Source organism: Xiphophorus maculatus, chromosome 20 (genome assembly GCF_002775205.1).
Source record: "Xiphophorus maculatus strain JP 163 A chromosome 20, X_maculatus-5.0-male, whole genome shotgun sequence".
NCBI classification, from domain to species: Eukaryota; Metazoa; Chordata; class Actinopteri; order Cyprinodontiformes; family Poeciliidae; genus Xiphophorus; species Xiphophorus maculatus.
In genome coordinates, this window is record NC_036462.1 from 23708226 (window position 1) to 23730613 (window position 22388).

The 22388-nt window shown below is 40.7% G+C and overlaps 1 protein-coding gene across 4 annotated transcripts in view; it reads right to left on the bottom strand.

Moving 5' to 3' along the window:
• LOC102216825 (calmodulin-binding transcription activator 1) overlaps positions 1-22388 on the bottom strand; it is a 78432-nt gene that overhangs the window by 19224 nt on the left and 36820 nt on the right. For all 4 annotated transcript variants that reach the window (XM_023324957.1, XM_023324956.1, XM_023324959.1 and 1 more), the window contains exons 4-8: positions 19633-19700; positions 14281-14416; positions 10590-10661; positions 7615-7768; positions 1369-3218 (exon numbers count right to left, since the gene is read on the bottom strand). In XM_023324957.1, the coding sequence (XP_023180725.1) occupies positions 1369-3218; positions 7615-7768; positions 10590-10661; positions 14281-14416; positions 19633-19700 (2280 nt within the window). The remainder of the gene's footprint in view (positions 1-1368; positions 3219-7614; positions 7769-10589; positions 10662-14280; positions 14417-19632; positions 19701-22388) is intronic.

Sequence of the window (22388 nt, forward strand, 5' to 3'; positions counted from 1 at the left end):
GTTTTCAGTCTGCAAATACATCAGCAAATAGCAAGTTCTTTGATGCACTCGATGCTTATTTATAGTCTAAAATAAGCCTGAAATGGGATTATTTAATGACCAGTCATTTACATTTAAGAGTTGGATTATAACTAACCTCAAACAAAATCTGTAAGGGTTAGAGCAGTGGAGGTGGACACCCTGTGTTCGTAGGTTTGCAGTGGTTTGTATAAATAATTACGTTGAAGGTACTCAAGGGTCATATTTTTTTTTCTGAGAGAAATGGGAAATCATTTAATAGTGAATTATTTTCTATTTATCTGCATGTTGATCGAATAAATAATAACGCAGATTATTCTAGTTCTGAAAAAGGGTCTTGCATGCTTGTTTTTATTAAAAGGAAGTTGTTACCTGACTATTTGGGTTGAGTGTTTTATGTTTTGTTGATCTACAAAATGTTTGAAAACTTATTTAACTAACATTAAAGAATGGTTGTACCCAAGTCTGTTTTTAAAAGTAAAATGTTCAGTGTTTCAGGTTTTACTTGCTATTATGTTAAAATGAAAGCAAAACAAACAAAACATGGTTTTTAAAAGAGAAAATATTGTGTTGTACCTAACATTTCATATTTATGAAAAAAAAAAGAAAATCATACAAAATTGTTCCAAGGGCCACAAACGGCCCTCAGGCTACATTTTAAACACCAGTAATTTATAAGTAGCAGACTACAGGGTGCATAACACAAACTTTTTGTAAACAAAATGTTAAAAACCATGAATCATTTTCTTTCCACCGCAAAATTGTGCCCTAAGTTATGCTGGTCTATCACATAAATTCCTAATAATACACATATAAGTTCATGATTGGAACAAAATGGGGAGTTCAAAGGGTCTGAGTATTTTTGGAAAGTACTGTGAATTTTGGATGTTTTTTATGTTCTGAATTTCTTTTTTTTTTTTTTTAAATCCCAGACTAAATCTGCAGTTAAATGTGGGTTTTATTTAATAATTGTTTATAATTATTTCTGCTATGAGACTGCTTTTAAGACATGGTGGTTCAAAGATGAAGAGTTTCCTCAACTTTCATCATAATTCAATGATAGAACCGCTGCCTGAGTTATTAGAAGTGGTACACGCTCAAATTAATGAGGCCACCCAGGGGAATCTGGGGAAAAATTGAAATTTCATTAAAACCCAATCAGCTGAGTCTGAAATATTCGGCCTCCTTAATGACCACATACTGTAGCCAAGCTGTCAGTACAAACTGGGCTAAGCGTGATTGCAACAGTTAACGTCAGTACAAGCTACCATCAATCATGTGGAGCATGGACTAATTTTCCTGTGGGGAGCAGTGATGAGTAAATAATGATTACATGTTGGGTTTACTAACCTCTGGATAAGACCACTCTGGGGAGTAGTCCGTCACGCCGAACAGCCTGCCAGTCTCCTGGAGCAGTCCCAATGCCCCCTGCTCCACCTCGGATGCCTGCAGGTGACCGGCCGCTGTGCTGTGTTCCTCTCCTACTGCGCCCTCCTGGGGCATCAGGACCCCAGAGACTGCTGCCGCCACCCCTCCCCCAGACCCCTCCACGGAGATGAAATCATTGATAAGATCGGAGAACTGGCTTCCAAATGACGCTTCAAACCCTTCCAGACTGATAGCCGCCCCGGCCCCGGCTGTCGTTGCCGGTACCCCTGCACCTTGCTGAGGTAGCGGAGAGCTGTAGAGAGCACCTTCGATGTTTGCACCTACACCTATCGACTGAGGACTGGCCACCACTGAACTACTAGCACCTGAAATGCTCACGCCATTACATATAATTTCATTTTCCGTTCCTCCTCCGCCACCTCCACCCTCGTCCCCCCCTCCGGTGTCATCTGTGGGCTGGAGAAAATGCTTGGCGTCAACACTCGCATAGGCCTCATGAGGATCTCCGGCCTTGAGGAGTAAATCTTCTCCATTTTCTGTCGGTTTCTCTAAGGCTGCGACCTCCTGGTGGCTCCTGCTGTCTGGTTGCTCAACGTCTTGTGTTGTCAGGGGAAACGACCCGACTGCTGCTGCTTGCCCATTCCTTGCACACAGCGCCTGTTGGTCTGTGCTCACTTGGTGGAGGTGTGTATGCGCTTCTCCGTTAGTGACAGGAGAGTCAGTGACCATCGGGGGGAGGCCGATGTAGGCCCGCGTTTCGCTGGATTCCTGCGTTGCCTTGGTGCCGTTGACCTGCAGCTGAGAGGGCTGGGTTGTCTGGGGGGAGGTCTGGAGGAAGAGGCCCGGGGAGGGGTGGTGTGAAGGCTGGTTCAGACTTGAGACACAGGCTGATGACATGACAGCACTGAAGTCCATCTGTTCCAGGGTGGTGCTGGGGCTAAGGCCAGTTCCTTCGCCCACGTAGCTGCTCTGGGTCACCAGTGGCTGCTCCAGTGGCGTAGCCTCCGTCTTGATGTTGTTGACGAGTGCCGGGTTGTAAACAAAGCCGTTTGTGGAGCAGTGGAGTCCCCCATCATCACCATTGCATCCCTCTGTCTTCCCTCCACCTCCCCCGTATGTCTGGCCCTGCTTGGGATTGTTGAGGAAGCAGTCGGGGTCAAAGGTCATGGTGGTCTCAGGAAGGCTGACTCCAACTCCAGAGTCTAAAGAGCTGGACAGAACCAACTCTCCTCCTTCACCTAATCCCACCCCTCCACTGAACGATGCAAACCTCTGGTTGTCAGAGGCGACAGCCAACAGGATACCCGTGGCGGTACTCTCGTGGGTCGAAGCCAACAGATGGGTGTGGCCGGCCGAGTATACCGATTCGCCAGTTAGAGTGGTGACCTCTGACATGAACACAGCAGTGCTTTGTGACAAGCCGGTGCCAATGGCAAGAGCTGGGCTGTCAGCCATGTCGCTGGCAATAGACAGAGGGGAGCTCTGGGTGGTGTCGGGTACCTCCACCTGGTTGGTTGAGGTGGAAGAAGACACCTCCATGCTGCTCTGTGGGAGAAGGGAAGGTTTGGCTATCCTGCCATTCCTCCTCTCGCCTCCACCTGCCCGACTCCTCCCCCCGCCAGGATTGGGCTCAGTCTGGCCCTCCGATACATCACTGTTCTGGACCTCCGTGCCATCTGCTTCCTCAGCTCTCTGGCCTGCTGCTACACTGGTTCCTACTGCTGTCCCTCCTCCTGCTCCGGACTCCTGTTTGGATGAGATGATACGCTGCTTCACACTGGAACATTTCTGATGCAGGCTGCTTCCGGCACCTGACAGAAAAGACAGAAAAGAGAACAGGATTCAGGAAAGTGCGCAATTTCCTGTTCTACCTTGTCCTTGAAAAATGATTATACATTTATAAACCATAAAATTTATTGCATTTTAGTGGAAATAGGATGTGAAAGACTAAACCTAAGAAATGCATAATTGTGAAGTAAAAAGAATTTTTACAAATAAAAAGCTGAAATCTTTGGAATGCACTTGAATGTATCAAATCATTCTAAAATCCCTAAATAAAATCCAGTGGAACCGAGTAGATTCAAGAGTCACAAAATAAAGTCCCCCTTTGTGTCGTTTAATTTAATCAAAGACACAGCTTTTCTTTGAAGGCCACAGAGGTTTTGTTAGAGAACATAGGGAACAAACGGCATCAGGAAAACCAGCAACCGTAGTAGATGGATCAGGGAAAAGCAGAATTAGAGTATAAAACACCTTAGCTGACATACCAGCCAAGGAAAGCATTGATCAGAAAAGAAGGAGAGAGACCCTGAAGAAACAACAACCCATCAGCAGAACAACTAGCAACTGTGCCATCCCTAATTTGGGTATTTTTGGAAGAGTGGCAAGAAGAAAGACATTGTTTCCAGTTTGCCATAAACTATGAGGAAACACACCTGACATGGTCCTAAGGTTCTGACCAAAACAAGGCTAAGTGACAATTTTTCTCTTTAACACAGGGTAGTTGATCAGAGTTGAAGGGAAGATTGTTTGGGATCAAACATGGCAGTAAAAATCCCAATATGGGCTCAAAAAACCCTGCTACTGAGGCAGTGATTCACTTTCCAGTAGAAGAAGAACACACTTTAGATCTGAATATGAATCCGTGACAAAGCAAAAGCTCTTTATCCAGTCTGAATGAGGTTGTGCCTTTTTGAAAAGAGGATAGAAAAAAAACACCTTTGTAGAACCTGTGCCACCAGTGAAAGGAGGTTCCACACTTTCATATTTGTATTTGTTAAAACAAACAAACAAACAAACAAAAAACAACCAGTATAATTTTCCCTCAGCCTCACAATTATGATCTACAAAATCATAATTTTGTAGATCTGAACAAAAGTCTGAAGCAAAACAAAAAAAAATGTAAAACGAAAAACAAAAAACAAGTCAAAGGATATGAATCTTTTTGCCAGATTGTAATCAGAGAGGATGTAACAGCACCCTCTACTGCTCAGAACCTATACTGCAACGATTACACAAGTACTCTGATATAACTGTCACAAACAAGGTGTTAAGATACATTCTATGTACTTGTTGCTCTTTTCCGGGAAATTAAACATCTAATATGCAAACCACATGTTTTCATTTACATTCCCAGCGTTTTGCAGTTTTAATTTCAGAGGTAACACCTCCCACTCATCATCAACAACCACAAGACACAGGCAAAGGGACACGAGAAAGCAGAAGGCTCTGTGGACAATTAGCACATGAAGTAGTACTTGCATCAACAAGACACACAGGTTCGGGCTCATCTCAAACTACCTTTCTAGACCACATTAACAAAATAGATTGACTTACATAATGGTGTGTGGTTATGGGTGTGTCAGTGAGGATACTGAAATTATCTAGTCCTTCACGCTGTTTCATGAATATGAAATGCTTTATATTTTAGCCATGCTTGCCGGTTTGCTATAAATTTCTCCGTTTCATGGTTGCAGTTTGTGTCTGCCTCTAGGTGGCAGCATGACTCTGATAGCTGCAGCAACCAGCGACTTACTACATGTGGTAAAACCTGGCTAAATTACAAGTATTCTGGAAATCTATCTAATATTAACCACGGATTAATCTAACTGAAACAAATCACTGCAGGAAAAAGATTTTTATTTTTTGCCAATAGCTCAATTTTACAAGCTTTGCGATACTAAATTAAACTGACAAAAGTATAAGAAACTCAAAGCAGCAACATGTGAAGGTAGAGGTGTGAATATTAAATGAAAAAATAATCAAGTGATCAGCTATATAGTGGCCAATAATTTCCTGGCCGTCAGCTAATTGATTAATGAAATCAACTAATGGTGCCGTCTGTACTTTTATAAGCAGCTGGATGATTTAATTATCGACAAAACTGTTTAGCGTCAAATAAAAAGACCATTTTCAAATTTTGGTACTGAAAAGACGTCAAACCTCACTGTAAAACTGGGAATGCAATAAATTATTATTTAGTAAATTGCTCTTAATTGATAACCGTCAATTTGTGCAGATAAGGATGAAACTGAACGAAACACCTAAGTATAAATGAATGAATCATACATATTTTTGCATGCAAAAAATAAAGAAATTTATCAAAATCATAAAATCTTCAGATTTGACTAATTTTAACCATGTCAATTTTATTTACCGACAACAACTACAAATATAATATATTAATATATAAGTAACTACCCCCTATAACTACCATGCATGCAGCAGCATAGTGGGTAGCATTGCTGTGTGTAGTATATGATTTTCCTAAGCAAGTGACTTTTCATTGACCTCGATATTAAAATGAGACGTGAGTTTAGAAAAGTTCATAATAGACACAAGAAAGTAACTTTTTTTTGCTAAGATAGTTTAAATGTTTATTGCATGCTGCAAGCAAAGGCATCTGCTTCAATGAGTCATTCACTTCAGGGTATTTAATCACCACATTAAATGTTTTAACATTCAGATGATAAATGTTTACCAATTAATACATGGCTGCTATATAGCTGTTTCACATATACAAACACATACATGAATGATTATCACAAACCATTTATAGAAGAAGGTTAAATTATGCATATTTTACAATCTCCTGCGCTCTATCCTGTAAATAATTTAGTCATTTGCAGAACTATTCACATTGTTTTCTACTGTTCTTATGTAATTAATTTAAATAAGCACCAATTAGTACACTAATTGGTGCTTATTGTTGCTTCTAATAATTTTTTATTGTAATTTTTATTTTATTTTATGTACTGTACTTCTAAATCATGATGTTTTAAACTTTAGAATAGTTAATGCTACTGTGACAAATACATTTCCTACTTGGAATAATAAAGAATATAATCTAATATATTATTTTTTTGCTCTACTAGACTGACTCATTTAACTTGTCAGCCAGTGTGAGAGAGTGGCAGCCCATTTTTAAAATATAAATTTCACTGTGTGATGTTGGCCCTCTCTTTGCTTCAACTATAGCAGCCTCAACTCTTTCAAACTTTCCATAAGGTTTAAACATTTTTTTCTGAAGCACATTTCTGAGGTCAGACACTGATGTTGGTTGAGAATGTGTGGCTTGTAGTGTGTCTGCTTTAATTCATCCAAAGCTGTTCCTTTGGGCTGAGGTCAGGAATCCAGTAAACCTCTTCCACACTAAACTTGCTCATCGCTGATTTGCTTTGTCTACTGGAAAATCATATTGCAGCAGCGAAGGGCCATTCCCACACTTTTCCCACAACATTTTGAAAACGCCTCTGATATGCTAGAGGACTTAAGCCGCATCCACATGTCAATGTCAATGTCAAATTTATTTATATAGCACTTTAAAAACAGGCATAAAACTGCACCAAAGTGCTGTACAAGACTGACAATAACACAAATGAATAAAAACAGAGTATCACATGGGAACATATTTTTCCAAAACAGGTTGTCATTTTCCAATAATCTATAAAAGAAAAATGAATCCACACAGAAACACATACAACAAATCCCCCCCAGGCCTGTAAGTGTCTCTAAACATTAAGTTTGGAACATGTGCTTAAAGCCTTCAGTAGTTCAATTGTGAAGGGGAATAAAATTATAAATGGTTAATTAACTGGGAACTGGTGGTAAGACTTGAAAACCGATGTTCATAGACACCCTCCATGCTGTCAGAACAAAGCTTAAACCATTTAGCAAAGAAGAATGTGGAAAACCTTTTGTCTCCAGAGATGTTCACCAAAAGATTTGCAGTTGTTATTGCAGTAGAAGGATGTTCTGCAAAATAGGGACCCAGTGCTGCTGAATACTAAAACACATCAGTCCTTTTAAACTTTCATTTGTACGAAATTTCAAAACCATATGTTAGTTACAAATTAGTTAATTTGTAACTAATTTGCAAATTAGTGCAAATTAGTTAATTTGTAACTAATTTGCAAATTAGTGCAAATTAGTTATGCACTAATTTGTGTTGGTTTATCACACAAAATACCAGTAAAATCCATCCAAGTCTGCACTCATTATGTGACAAAATGTCAAGCCCTCAAGGGGTATGAATAATTTTCAATGTCCTGTATGAAAACAAAGAATATACTGACAATATTAGCCATCATGACAATGTTTAACATAAAAGCTTAAATTAGTGATGTCAGTCTGGGACAGTCAAACAGCTGCACAATCTGCCCTTACGTGACTCATGAGAGGGTTTGTGCTCAAGTTAAGGAAACTCACACATAGGTTTGAGCTGTCCAATGAGCTCCTCTTTGCTCCACTTGGCCCACTCTTTCCTGTCCGTGTTGATGGAGCAGAGGACCGGACCGCACGGCTTCCCGCTGTCATCCACTGCCGGCACATTCAGGTAGTGCACCAGCACGATGTCTGGGTTCTGTAGCACACAAACATCGACATGCACACGCTGTTATTGTAAAATGACATCCATTCATTAATTCAGTGATGGGTCTTTAAAAGCGCACAGAGGGCAGGAATGAAATATATATATATATTTACAAACAGGAAAGAAGGGCAGGGGAGGAGGTAAACTGGGTGGGAAAGTGAAAGAGAAAGTAGAGGACAGGGAGGAGGTCAGACGTAGCGTGTCAGATAAAATTCTCTCACCTGCCCATAAAAGATTTAACAGCTCGAGCCCACTCATCACTCTCTCTCTAACGCTGCAGTGTCTCCACGTGTGGGTGTGTGGGTGTGTGTGTGTGTGTGAGCTCGATACAAGATATATGTGGAAAAACTGAACAAGAGAAACAGAGGGAGAGCAGCTCTCACTATACTGCAGGTCACCGACAGACCTATGGAATTTCTACCCTATGAATGATTCAACAAGTTCGCTCGTGTGCACGCGTGTGTTAATGTGTGTGTGTGTGTATGTGTGTGAGAAAGAGAGAGAGCCTGAGAGACAGAGACTTTTTTTCATGATGAAAGATTCAGTAGACAGACTCAGGTTAGGGGGTGGACCTGCTGAGGTGGAACACTTTTCTCTCCAAGAGAGGGGTAGCACACTGGGCCGCTGCTGCTCAGCGCTCTGCGGTGCAACACTGTTCATGGACTGATTTATAATCATGTTCGCTGATGTGTTTTGATATCTGTGCAAAGAGCAGAAAATGGCACATTACAGATAAAGCAAGTCAAATTTCCCTTCCCATTTTCAAGATGGCAAGATTCCAACTAGTGGAGCATGCTGAAAAAGAACATATAGTGGATCGGGGCGTAATATTTCAATTTACTGAGATAGCTGATATTTCCATGTAGATTTTATGTGAAAAATTGTGCAAAAAAAAAAATCTGATCACAACTACATAGCTGTGTATGCTTGTCCATATTTTAAATATGCAATGGCATATTTCAGTTGAAATTAGCTGTGAGAAATGAAAAGTGGGGGAGTTTAAGTGTACCCAGACGTGTCCGGGAGTCATTATGCAATATGTCATGTGAAGATGATGAGGTGGCTGTTTCTTGAATTAGCAGAGCAAAAGACCTGTCTGTGTGGGTGTGTGTGCGTGTGAGAGAGAGAAAGAGAGCACATATGCACACAACAGCTGCTCTTTGTTGCCATTCACATGAGCAGTAGAGTGAGTCCAACATCTTTATGAAAAGCAACATGCTTTTATACACAATAGACACCTGTCAAGGTGTGTGTGTGGGTGTGCGTTTTAAGCAGAAGGCATGTTGTGTGTGTAGTTTGTAGCTCCAGGACATTTTCTTAGAAAGGACCTCACAGAGAGCAGGGCCTGAGTCCCTGATGCGAGCATTGAGAGTCAGGGTTAGATAACACACTGTTCTCAGGAAGTCACAGTCAGCTCCTGTAAAAATTATTTTTACCGCCCTGCACCCAGTGTGACATTTTCTCGAGACCTATATGAGCAGTGTATTCCATAGTGGTCTATATTCGTAGGTAGGACACCAGCAAGCCAAACAACATAAATTTTTACTATCAGCCCAGTCCTGGAGTATTATTTTCAGCAGCCTGAGTCTGCCTCATTAATTTGAAAGGGGAGGACTTTTATCGCTGCTTTATGGTTTAGCTCAGTTTCACCTGTTTGATGATCTAACAAGTGAAAGCTTGTGTTCTACTTTGTAAAATAAAACCTAAAATAGTTAAAAATAATGTTTGCTGTGTGTGTCGACGCCTTATGAATTCATTCAGAATTTTGCCGGTGTTAATACAGCGCTGGTCAGAAGTTTACATACAACCTAATGTTGATTTTGGGCTTTCAATGATTCTTTTTTTTCCCACCACCTTTTTTCCAGGGTAGTTTGATTACAACAAATTAGTGTGATGTTTTACAAAGTAGTATAATGTGCAAAAGCTAGAATTTATTGTGGATTTTCTCTAATTCACACGGGGCGAAAATTCAGCAGTATATAAAAGCACAGATAAACACATTGCACTTGTTATACATATTTAAATATTTAAATATTTGTCCATTAGCAAAATGCATAGTTTTGGTTAGTTCTACTTATCACAATGACATAGCTTATTTGCTGTGTATTTTGTGCTACTCAGGCACAGACCTGCCTATTAAGCATAATTCACAATTGTGAACTATGGCACCGTTGTTGAACACCTTCACCAGTTTCTTTTGATCTAATGGGAACTAAGGGTAGTTCAGAAGTGGCTTGTGCATGAATAACACCCTGGGTGTTCAACTTATAATATCGCCCTGGGCAACTGCCCATGTTGCCTGTATCAAAAGCTGGCTCTGGATGTACCAAGAGGAAAATAACACACTACAGCTGTGTGGATTAGATGAGTCAGTTTCTGGAAAGCCCTAAGCTCAACAATATTTAAAATTTATGGACTCTTCTTAAATTCAAAATTAATGCCTGGAAATCAGAAAAACTAAAATGAGCTATATCAGTTCTACCAGGAATAGTGATCAATTAAAAATATCCAGCTAAAATTAAGCCAGAGGTTTGTTGTTGGCTAAAATAAAAAAGTGTGCGTGAAGGTACAACTTGGGGAGGGAAATTCATCCAAACAATAGTGTTTTGCTCATCAATTCTTAAGTTTAGATTGCCTCTGAAGATACTGTATGTATTATATCAACACTCCTCCCTGAAAACAGAACAGTTCAAAGGTATTATTATTAAAGCCCAAAATTAAAGTAGTATTCCTTGTCAAAATTAGTATATGTAGACATATGACTGGTGCTGTATGCGAGAGAGGCATAGTGGGAAAAGGGCGGAGAGCTTACCTGCAGCAGCCAATAGCATCTACGATGGAAGGTGGGGATGATGGAGGAGTGGACGTAGCAGCCATACAGACACTGGAGAGAGGATAGGAGAGGACAGCAGAGGAGAGGAGATCGCAATGGTGAACAAGACAAGAAAAAGGAAGGAAGCCGGACAAAGAAAAATTGCAAAAAAGGGAGTGGAGAAGGAGAGGACAGGGAAGGAGAGAACAGGAGAGGAGAACTTAGGTTATACCCACTTAGGTTGTATTGATTGTGGTGCTGAAAGTAAATTGCAAACATGCTGTATGTGTTTTTTTCCCTAATGTCTTTTCTAAAAAACCATCAATCTGACGTGGGCAATAACAGCACCAGAAACAAAGAAACTCACAGCCTTTGCAAAACAGGACATTTGGAATTAATAAAAACTTCAAAAGTTTTTAGTTTACTAGTTGTTAGAAAAGGGGAATATGTGGAGACTGCAAGAAACACTGAGCGAACAAAAGACACTTATAAGAACACTACAGAGTGTAAACATGACCAAATATAGGCGCAACTTGGTCAATTAGAATACCACAGAAAAATTTATGCATTCCCATAATTGCATTAAAAATGACACACAGATTGGTGTATTTAAAACATATACTCCTGGTAATTTTGACTGCTGGGGTCCAGCAAATAAAACCTGAGTTCCTCAGAAAGCTACCGTACTACACTAATAAATAAATAGTATTTTTAATACAGACATGTAATGATATAACCATGTTCCACAGTAATGGGAAAGTCTGCTGACTTGACGATTGTCTAGCAGACAGTCATTGGGGAGGCCACAATTGGTAATTGCTAAAGCATGCAAGCATCTTAATGGAAAATTAAGTGGAAGAAAAAAGCGTTATTGCATAGGTGGTGGAGATGATTCTAATACAAGGAGAGTTGTAACAACATCAGTTCCACCATTTAGGAAACAGATAGAAGTTTTGTGAGTCTTTTAGTTGCTCTCTCCCTGGCCCACCATTGTAGACGTCAGGGTTTAAAGCTGGTGTGTTAATGAGGAAAAACTGCTACACAGGTAAAAAAGTAATTTGTTTGACAAAAGGCAACATTTGTTTGGCACTTACACAGTTACAGCTAAAATAATTTGTCTAATCACTAATGTCCGGCACTAATGTCTAAATCCTTGAGTAACTGGTCACCCAAACACTTGATGCCTTCATCCATAAATACAACATGTTAACAGATTGTGAGTATGATTTTAGAGAGAACTGACCCACATCAGTGGCGTTAATATCCATAACTAGAGAAATTATAAACAGCACGGACAATAAAAACTTTTGTCATTGATGTTTTTCTTTCAGACCAATATGTTTGTTTGTGGAATAGGTTTCTTCATGTACTCTCTTTCTCTCACACAGACATAAACTTAACAGAGGCAGTGTTTGCGTTATGTTCTGGCTTAAAGAGTGACAGACATTGTTCTCAGTCATTCTTTTCCCTCAAATATACTTGTGAATTAGTGGCTATTTTTGCTTTTTCTGTATTATTGTTGCAACTCACCCCAGCATGCAGTACAATCTACAAAAGTAGCGGGTTGGGGTTGTAACAAAGGACATCTGTGTCTTTGACATTAGCTTACAAAGTCTGAAAAACAAAGCTTTCAATCAGTATCATTTGAAGTAAACACATGTGGGTATTTTGTTGAGCAGTTTGAGAACTAGATCTCCAAGCAATCAAGGAGGTAACACATTTGTCTACAAGGAAGTGGAGAATGGAGCACTTCAAGTTTCCTTCTGCTGATAAGTTATATAGAGATGCTGATTTTATCTTCTCAGCACCTGCCCACACTGTCAAAAGCATCAATGGCTGCTGTAATGGTATCACTGCTTCGTCAATGCCTGAGCAGCACCACCAGCAATTCAGTTAAGTTGATTGAACCAACCTTCAAAAGTTTTGAAAGTTTCAAAACCAACTTAATTTATCAGGCTTAACCAACTCAAGTTATTATGTCTATCCAACTCAATATATTAAGATTATTTTAATTTGAATTCGTTAAGTGTGTGTAAAATTACATTTAAGTCAGTCTTACTCAGATCATGTGGTTTACATCAAAAAAAGAAGTAAACTCTTAAAATGTTTTGGGGGACTAAGCCTAGTTAGACAGGAAAGTGGGTAATGAAAGGGGGGGAAGAAATGCAACTAAGGTCATCATGCCGGGAATCTAACCTACGATGGCCGCGTCGAGGACTAAGGCCTCCTCGTATTTGTTGTGCTCTACACCTGTGCCACCCCGGCAAATTTGGTGAGCTGGAAAAAACATTTCTGAACAAGACGAATAGCCGAAAGTCACATAAAAATTAGTTTCTTCAGAATTTTACACAATTTTGTGCAAAATAATTTTTTTTTTTTTTGTGAAATCAAAAAGATTCATTCATGTCCAACACCTGGCCTTGGTGAAAAAGAGTGTGGTAATGTGTAACGGATGAAGGATGAAGTGAAAGCGGAAAAGCCTTCCATCAAGGTCATCACCTCCCCATTGTGAGCAGAAACCAAGACACCCACACCCGAGCATACATGCAAACGTATGAAACGGCTTTTATTAAAAACAAAATTGCTGCCAATGTAAATACATTCAATCAGGCAGTATGTAATTTACACTTCAAGCTTGTTTTGTTTTCTTTTTCATTCATGCTCATACACACTCATGTTTTGCTGCTGCTTTTCCCTTCTCAAAAGTAGCCCGCTCTCTTTCTAAAGTGTGTTTTGCCAAAGGCAAAGTGCATTTCCATATATTTCCATTCGATATGAGGAGGCTCTCCATCCAGGGTTATGTTTTTCTCTAATGCTTCCTGCCTCTCCCCATCCTTCTTCTTTCCCTCTGCTCATCTTGCTGCTCTGCTCGTTCCCTCATTCTCATTCCCTGCTCTACACGCTGCTTACTTGCTCGCTTGAGGGGTCCTGGGAAGGAGTGACACAAACAATTACTGACCAAGTGCCAGGGAGAGAAACTCTTTTCTCTGTGACCATGTTTGTTTGTGGATGTTCAAGTGCACGGAAATATAAGACGGAGTGTTAGAATGTACATAATTGCGACATCTTTAATCTTAGCCTATCTTGATGTGCCTTCTTCGAGCTGTTTCTTGTTCACTTTTAATGCATGAACCACTGAGTCCCCAGTAAACATCCGTGTGCCTCATCACAGTTTCTCCTTTGCTCTCCTCTCCACCTCATTCTTTCTGTTTCTGACACATGCATGCTCACTCCTCTCACCTCCTGGTACATTCCTGCTGAATAATCAATTTCTGAGCTGGCTGATGTGACTCAAACACACGCACTCACACCCCCCCCACACACACACACGCACGCACGCATGCAGAGACGCTGCCTTGAGACTGGATCGATACCCCTCTCTGTTCTGCTGAAGGAGGCATTGACATCATTCCTGGCCTGAGGCCAAACACACTCTTATCCTTCACAAAGAGAGAGGAAGGGAGACAGGGACCGGAGCTGGAAGGAGTTGGGTTGGGAGGAGAAGAAAGAGGGGTACCACTCACTTTCAGGCCACAAATTGGTCTGTAGACTAAGCGGCGGCTTATTTTGCGTGTTCGTTTGAGTTACATGTATGTGTCTCCTCTAAATCAAGAAGAGTAAGTTAAGGACGAGGTTGGCAGCGAAGCAGCAAACACCATCATCGACTTGTTTTTCCACTGCAGCCTCTTACCTCTACCCCCTGGACTTTAAGCTTCATATGATCCTCTCGGGTGGTCTTCCCGTCTTTCCTCTTCTTCCAGCAGTAGCCATCTTTCCTGTACTTCACCTTTTTACGGTTGTAGAGGATCATAGAGCCATTCTGAGGCCTGCAGCAGGATAGGAGGAAGAAATTACAGTCATTTTTATGCGTTCTTGATCTCACACAGCATTTTGCACGGTGACGTCAGCGCTACTCTTGGCGAGTTTCACGTGCCCGCCCTCCCCCTTCACATAAATAGCCCTGTGCTCCAACATGTTAATATTTTAGTAGGGTGATTTACTGGCACAGCAAGAACATTGGCCTCCAAGCTGCCTTTCTGTATACACACCTGGTGGGATGAACACACACAGTCGCAAAGACACACACCAGGAATCATACATGAACAAAGACAGAGGTATAATAGTGATATCAGACACAGCAGGGTCTGCTGCTGTGTCTTCTTTGGGCTCAATGTCAAACCTGCTGCTCGGCAATCAATCATTACTCTTTAAAACATTAGGGACAGGTGCGTGTGTGTGGTTTGGGGGAGTGGGGGGAGGGGGGGGGTGTTTGTGTGTGAGAGAGATAGATTGTGTGAGTGTGCCAAAGGAGGAAAAGTGCCTCTCTGCCTTATCTTGTGACACCAGGAGGGGAAAACAGACTAGTTAACAATCAATAAACTAAAACACAGAGCCTTGCAAAAGCATTTATACCCCTTAAACCCTTTCACATTTTGTTATGACCACATACTTTAGTGTATTTTAATGGAGTTTTATGAAACAGACCAACACAAAGAAGTGCATAAAGGTGAAGCCGAAGGAGAATAATACTCTGCTTTAAACTTCCAAAAAGCTCTTTTGCTCTTCATGAAGCTGTTTGCTCAGTAATATTCTCTGAGACCTTCACAAATCAACTGCATTCATGCTGAGGATATATTCCACACAACAAGTGATCCACATTTACTATTAAGGTGATTTCTGAGGGCAATTTGTGGCACTGGACTTTATTCAGGAGAATCCGAGTGAAGGGGGATCATAGAAATGCAAATGATTTGTAAACTATATTATTTTCCATCCACTTCAAAATAATGTCCTACAATCTCTTGGTCAATCACATAAAACCCCAATAAGTTACAGTGAAGTTCCTGTGTTAACATGAGAAAATGTGAAAAAGTTGAATATGTTTGGAACTAAAGAGTCAGAAATGCCCGCCTAACGGCAGTCGGCTGAGAAGATACACATTTCCTCCATCCCCTCTGTGCTTCGCTTCTCAATCAGCCTCCAGTCCTCATCCCTCTTATCGCATCTCCTCATTTAATTTTTTTTTTGTTACTCCTACGGTCCCCCAGTTCTCGTCTCCAGTTCTTTTCATCTCATCTGTTCCTCCTGGTGCTATCCCAGCCTTTCCTTTCTCCTCTCCTCTCCGAATTTCATGTCGACACATCTATATGGACTGAGATGATAGCGGCGTACTCAGAAGGCCATGTGTAGCGAAATTGAATTTACTGTGAGCTGATTTTCTCTGACACCTTAAATCTGTTCTGTTTTGGGGGCGAGCCTGCCAGTTTCTTAGTGGAGTGGAGACCCCCACCCTCCGATCAAAGCCAAGTATAGTCTCCGTCTCGAGCAGCGTGAGTCATCTGAGAGCTGCTGATTCTAATTATGTTACGGAGAAGATGGATGAGATCAAACGCGTGCTTGTGTGTGGGCGACAGACGCGTGCGTGTTTCGCATGTGGACGGGGGAGCGCGCTCGGGGACGGTTGCCCATGCGTGCACCTCGCGAACCTTGTGATTCAGGCAGACATAAATGCTATTGATTGTAACTAGGCTGTGATGTGTGGGATATAAAAAGCTTTTCAGCTGTTCCACGGTGTAGCAGAGCAAAAACAGGGAAGGAAAGGAGGAGGAGATGGTGGGGAGAAAAAAAAAGAAAAGAAAACGGCAGCAAGATGAGGAGGCAGAGTGGGTGTGTGAGCGAGTCCAGTAAGGGAGGAGACAAGGAGGAGCGCATAAAGAGGAGAAGGCAACTCTCACAACTTTGAACCCATGAAACAGTTCAGTGACGGGAGAAATCAAGGTCATTGATTGTGATCTTCACATTGTTCCCCCAGCCGCCCCCCGGCAAAAGCCCTGCAAAAAAAAAATTGCAGTCATGTAAATGTCAGTGGCTCCGTGAGCTGAGCTCCTTTCCATCTGATGGGATTAGGTGTAATCTGTTCTAATCGTGCCTCGTGTCATGTGTAAATGGGATTATATCTAACTGCTGCTCAATAACACCAATATGACTGCTGCCGCTGCCGCTGCAGCTGCAGCTGCTGGGAGGCTGAGGCTGCACGGCAGCACAGCCAATCAATGAGAAATCCATCCACAACATAAACCGTGCTGGTGGCCCCCCGGCCGCTCCTGACAGGAGTCCTTAGGCTGACACAATAAGAGCGCACAGATATCACCTCAGTCTTTCAACAGTGTCAGTAATCAGTAATGGGGGGCAAAAGGTGACAGATTCACTTGCTTCACTTCACTTTTTTCTTCTTTGCTTTTTTTTAATCCTTCTTCTCTTTCACCTCTTTCATCTTTTATTCTCTTTTGCTCACAGTATATACCTACAGTACATCTGTATTAACTAAAGTAAATGTCAATAAGGTGATTCATCAATAATTCAACTTGCCCTTTTCCCCGAGTCTTTTATTCTGTCTCGCCTTTCTTGCAGTTCTCCTTCTTGGCTCTCCTTTCTAGGAAAAGCACCACTTATGGTTCCCTCAGATCAATGAATATTCAGTCCTGGCACGTGAATCCCTGTTCGCGTCCCATCTTTTATACACATGCTGCTCCTCCCTTTAAAATCCCCCCTCTCACCCTTCTTTGCCTGAATTATACATCACATATCCTAATACATTTACATTCATTAATACTCCATTTCCAGCTGACTAGGAGCTTTACAGTCCGCTCATGTTCTGGAGTGTTCTCTACATGTGGAGTGGGCTGCTAGCAGGATGGAGGCGGGAGACAGTTGACGTACATTACTAATGTTTTAATCAAACACAGGCACTTACTCATTGAGATTAAACCACAGTGAGTCATTGACTGACTGAGTGATACTGAGTTTGAACCATGAGACTTGGAAAGTTTGTAAATCCTTAAAAATGTTCTATTATGCATTGTTCATATGTACAAAAAACTTTTTTTTTTCTTTTAAAAAAGACTAGTCATGATAATGCAACTCCAAACAAAAACTAAAGTATAATGTATGACTCAGCCACAGAAATTATTTTTCATAATGCACTGTACATGAATTCTCTTCAGTCTCTGCAGAAATATGTACCTTAAGACCAGTTCATCAGTAGACAATGATTTTAACCAATTTCTCTTCACAGAACAACTGTGTTGAACCTCAGCTTTTTCAAATAAATGCAAAAATTGTTTTTTAATTTTTGATAAAGCCTGGGACTTTGGCTAAGTCATACTGATAAATGAACGTGTTGTTTAACTTTTACAGTCTGGTGCTTTTTGTTGTGTAACTCAGAATATCCTGAGACTGTATTTTTCAATTGTTGCAATGCAAAATTAATTCATGTCCAAGCATGACATAAGCCCATACCATTATAACACTTTCTCAGTCAGATTAAACATGTCCTTTTGTGTCTGTTTTTTTTTGTGGATATTTTTGATTTCCATAAACTGGGGATTAGCAGAAATGTTTCTCTTAACAAACAACCACTGTTTTTTAGTTTCTCCCTGACGGATGACTAATGAGTCTTAAACTAATGTTAGAATACAACTCATATTATTGATGAGTATTTTCTCTGGGGTCCCTTGTGACCTCATAGACTGAACCTGTGAGCCACACTGTATGAAACGTCTTCAATTTCCACTGTCCGACTGCAAGATGGTGGAGACAAGAAACCTTTGAGATGGTTTGACAGGCGTGCACAACCATAGGATTTGTCAACACTAACACATAGACTTTGCCAAGCAGAACTTTTTCTGACGCATTAGCACATTGTATTCACATCAAAATTACATTTTTGGTCCGCAAAGCGGAAATTTCTTTTAAGAAGTAGCAGGGAATTTCCCATTGTGAGCTAAAAATCAGTAACTTAAATGGATAAGGGGATATTATATCTGCTTCAGCTATTGTGGTAAATAAATAAATAAAGTACATTTTTAGATTGTCTTAGTTATTTTAAGCAAGTCTTAGCTTAAATTTATTGAAACTTGCACAAACCTGTGTGATCTAGAGCCCTTAGCAAAATGCTCTGCGTTGAAATGTCATCAACACGGTCACAACGTGAGCTCACTGAAGACTAGTAACTTTATGTTTTGAGTCAGAGACAACATGAAGTGGAAATTCCTTCAGCCGTTTTTTAATGTCAGCATTTATTTCATTATATCCTCCTTCATACCAGTATATTTGATTTTAATTAACCTTTTTCTGTAATACTGATAGTTTGTTACTATGGATGCACACATTTGGCAAACAGCTCTTACTTTTGTTTAGATCATTGACTTTCCTGAGAACCTTTCCTGAGATTTTAAAGAACTGTGTAGGGAGAGGGCTTTTTATGATGCAACACCAGGAAGTAGACCAGGCGGCTGGAAGCATGGGACTTAACTCTGGAAAAGCTAGCAACTTCTAGCTCTAACTTCTAGTGAATGGAAACAGCTTTGTGTTTTGTTTTTTATTAGATTTTAACATCTGTGTTGTACTTATTACTTGTTGGTTTTAATCAGTTCTCTTGTTTTATTCATTGTTATTTGTCTAATTTTCCTCCCCTACACTTCCATCCCTCGTTTCTTGTAGACTAGCCTTTGCATATGTATTGTCCTGTGTTTATTGTTAGAGGTCAGTTCTGTTTGTTATTCGTTGTGTTTGTTTTAGTTGACCATTTTCTTTTGGTTGCTTTTCTAAATTTTTGAAATATCTGAAATATTCTGTGTTTAATTAATTTGTCCAAACACATATCCTCTGGAAAGCAATAACAGATTTGTCCTTGTGCTTCACTGCTGGGTCCCTGACAACAAAACTGTCCTGCTGAAACTCCGTATGGACGAAATATTTGTCCCCGTCAGGAAAAACAGAAACAGCACCTCTGGAGTGTAAGTTAAATTTGACAATACTCAATACTAAAGCATGCAATGTAATACTAATTACAAGGATTTGATTTTACTAACTTTAAAAAAGTATTGGACTCTGCGTTTGCAAACACCTGATCTGAAGTGACTCGGTTCTGTGTGAGGAACAGCCCTTGTTTGTAGAATACATTATGTTATTTAATGCAAATACAGGGTTAAAAAAAACACAGCTGCAGGTGTGTATAAATTATCGTCTGTTCTCTGCTCACCTGGTTTTTGGCGATGTCGTCAGCCACTCATCGTGTTTCTCAAAAGTGATGAGATATGCAGCAATCTCCTAGACAGACAGAGAAAGACAAAGAGGTTATATTGGTGTGTGTACATCCCCGGCAGATGGGGTGTGTGTGTGTGTGTGTGTGTCACGGGGAGATAACACATAACAAGTATTTCCAGATGACCTGCTGATGCCCACAGAGAGAGTGTCACTATCTGATTGCCAAGGTGAGGTTTGGCCACCTGATTGGTCACAGAGCAGCCAGTGAGGAGGCAGATACAGAGGACAGACCCCCAGGGCCAGCAACCAATCACACTTCACTTTGCCTCCTCCACTGGGGAGGAAAAGCTATCTCCTAAATACACATACTCGCACTATATGAACACACACACACACATATATTCACATACACAGGGGGTGCAGGCCTATAAACCTGCTCAGAGAGTACGCTGATAGGAAAAGTTTTCTTGCACTTTGCAGTTTGCCATTCAGATAAAGCCACTTCCAAACTCCACTCTTAATTCCTCCTGCTCTCATCTCATTTCCTCATCTTTCCTCTTCACAGTTCTTCTCTTCTAGCTCATGTGAATCCAACAAGGAAAAGGAAAACTCGAATCATACAGGTGCATTTTACCGAGAGCGGGGAAAAAACAAAACATCCAAACACAGACACACACACACACACGCGCGCGCAAACACAGACATAAAGAAATGCATCCAAAAGCAATTGCTGTTTGTACCTCACACTTTTTAGTTCCTCATGCAACTCCGCCTTTTCTCTTTGCTCGCTGAACTTTCTCACCTCTGGTTTCCTCCTTCAAACATCACTCTCTATCCGACTATCATCGACTCCCATCTCACCCACTTGTTGGGAAAGACTATGAAATGTAAATTATCCTCTTAAGGCAATCAGCTTTTGAAATGTGGCACAAAGCAATAGTGAGGACGACATCAACACTCCAGCACTCCTTCATCTGCCCCCTCAGATCAACAGTCTCCTCTCTAGACTTTCTTTCTCTCTTATCCTCTGTGTCTTGGGGTGTGTGTGTGTGTGTGTGTGTGTGTGTGTGTGTGTGTGTGTGTGTGTGTGGGTGTCCCAGTTTGGCATGAGAGCTCCCCGGCTCGACACCGATATGACAAAAGATTTGAGATGTGGAGGGGGAAGGAGATGAGAGGGGGAAATACAGAGCAGCTAGAGGCTGCTGACACTTAACTGGATAGGAGTTTTTTTGTATCCTCAGTTTGATCCTCACTTCCAAGCCCCCCCACTGGCTCATTCTGAATTTATATCGGTATTTATATATACGTGTGTGGGTGTGAGAGAGACTGCTATCGCACCCTTTATAATTATCAATATCTGGCTTGAGAATGTATCTGTACAAGGTAAATAAAAGGCTCAGAGGACAGAGTCTGTACATGAATACAAAGAAGCAAACATGCTGCTTGAACTTTTTCACATTTGCAATTTACCAACCACTACAGGGCTGGGGCATATGACTTAAAGATAAAATCTTTTCACCACCTTTTTTTTTTTCCCCTGAAAAAATAAATAGAAAATATGTTAAAAACTGTCTTTTATTTCTATCATTCTGTGAATTGATCTGAATTTAAAGTCGAAATAAACAGAAGCTGTAAAACGTGTTTGTCACAAAGATGGTAATTCACTCTGAACTACGGAAATCTAAGGAATGCTTTGTGAAAAAAGTCTGATTTTCCAAAAATTAAATCTTAAAAAACAAAAAGAAATGTAATTAACTGAAAAAAATCGATTTATCGCCCAGTCCTACCTCAAACTTCAACATATATTATTTGGATCAATGTGTTGGACCAAGACAAACTGTTGGAGAACTAAAATGTGGAAGAGAAAGGACAGATGGATTAATTTGAATTGCCACTTTTAATATGACACCCCAAAATAAAAATCTAATGCAAACAACTTCCTCTGGAACAAACCCTATAAATAATAAGAGTCTCACTGAGTGTAAGGCCTCAGGTGTGTTAGAGAATAGTAGTGAACAAACATCATTATGAAGACCAAAGGATAAACTTTTGGTGAAGTTTAAAACTGGGTTTGGTTAGGGGTGCAACAAAAGATTATTTTACTAATTGATTCTTCTGCTAATTATTCTGACGATTAATTGATTATTCGGAAAAAGACATTTGTTTGTCACGGACTTTGAGGGAGAAAAACCAAACATGTGGAGGGTGGCAGTGCTCTAGACAAAAAAGACCCAAATTAAACTTCTTTGACATGCTTCCAAAAACACGTTGTGTGGCAGGAAACTGACGGTGTTCAACATCTTGTAAACAAAATCTTCAAGGTGAACCACAGGGAAACTGCAGCAGGGACGGGGAAGCTGGCCAGAGTTGATGAGAAGATGGATGAAGATAAATACAGGGCCAACCTTTAAGAAAACTTGTTAGAGGCAGCAAAACACTTCAGGCTGATGGGGCGGAGGTCACCCTAAACACACATCCAGAGTGAATTGGCTTAAATCACACAACCTTCTTCTGAAACTCACAGTTATGTCTGACTTTGTGTAAAATCCCTGAAAAGCACTTTAGTGTTTGCTTGTAATGTTACAACATGTGAAAAAGTCCAGTGGTGAGATTACTTTGGTGAGACTCTGTAGACATAGGTTGGCATAATGACACACACACCCCCACACACATTAGCACACAAGGAGTGCCTCATTCATTTATGCATCTATTCATTAGCTGTGACAGGCAGCCACCTCTCCTCCTCCCAAA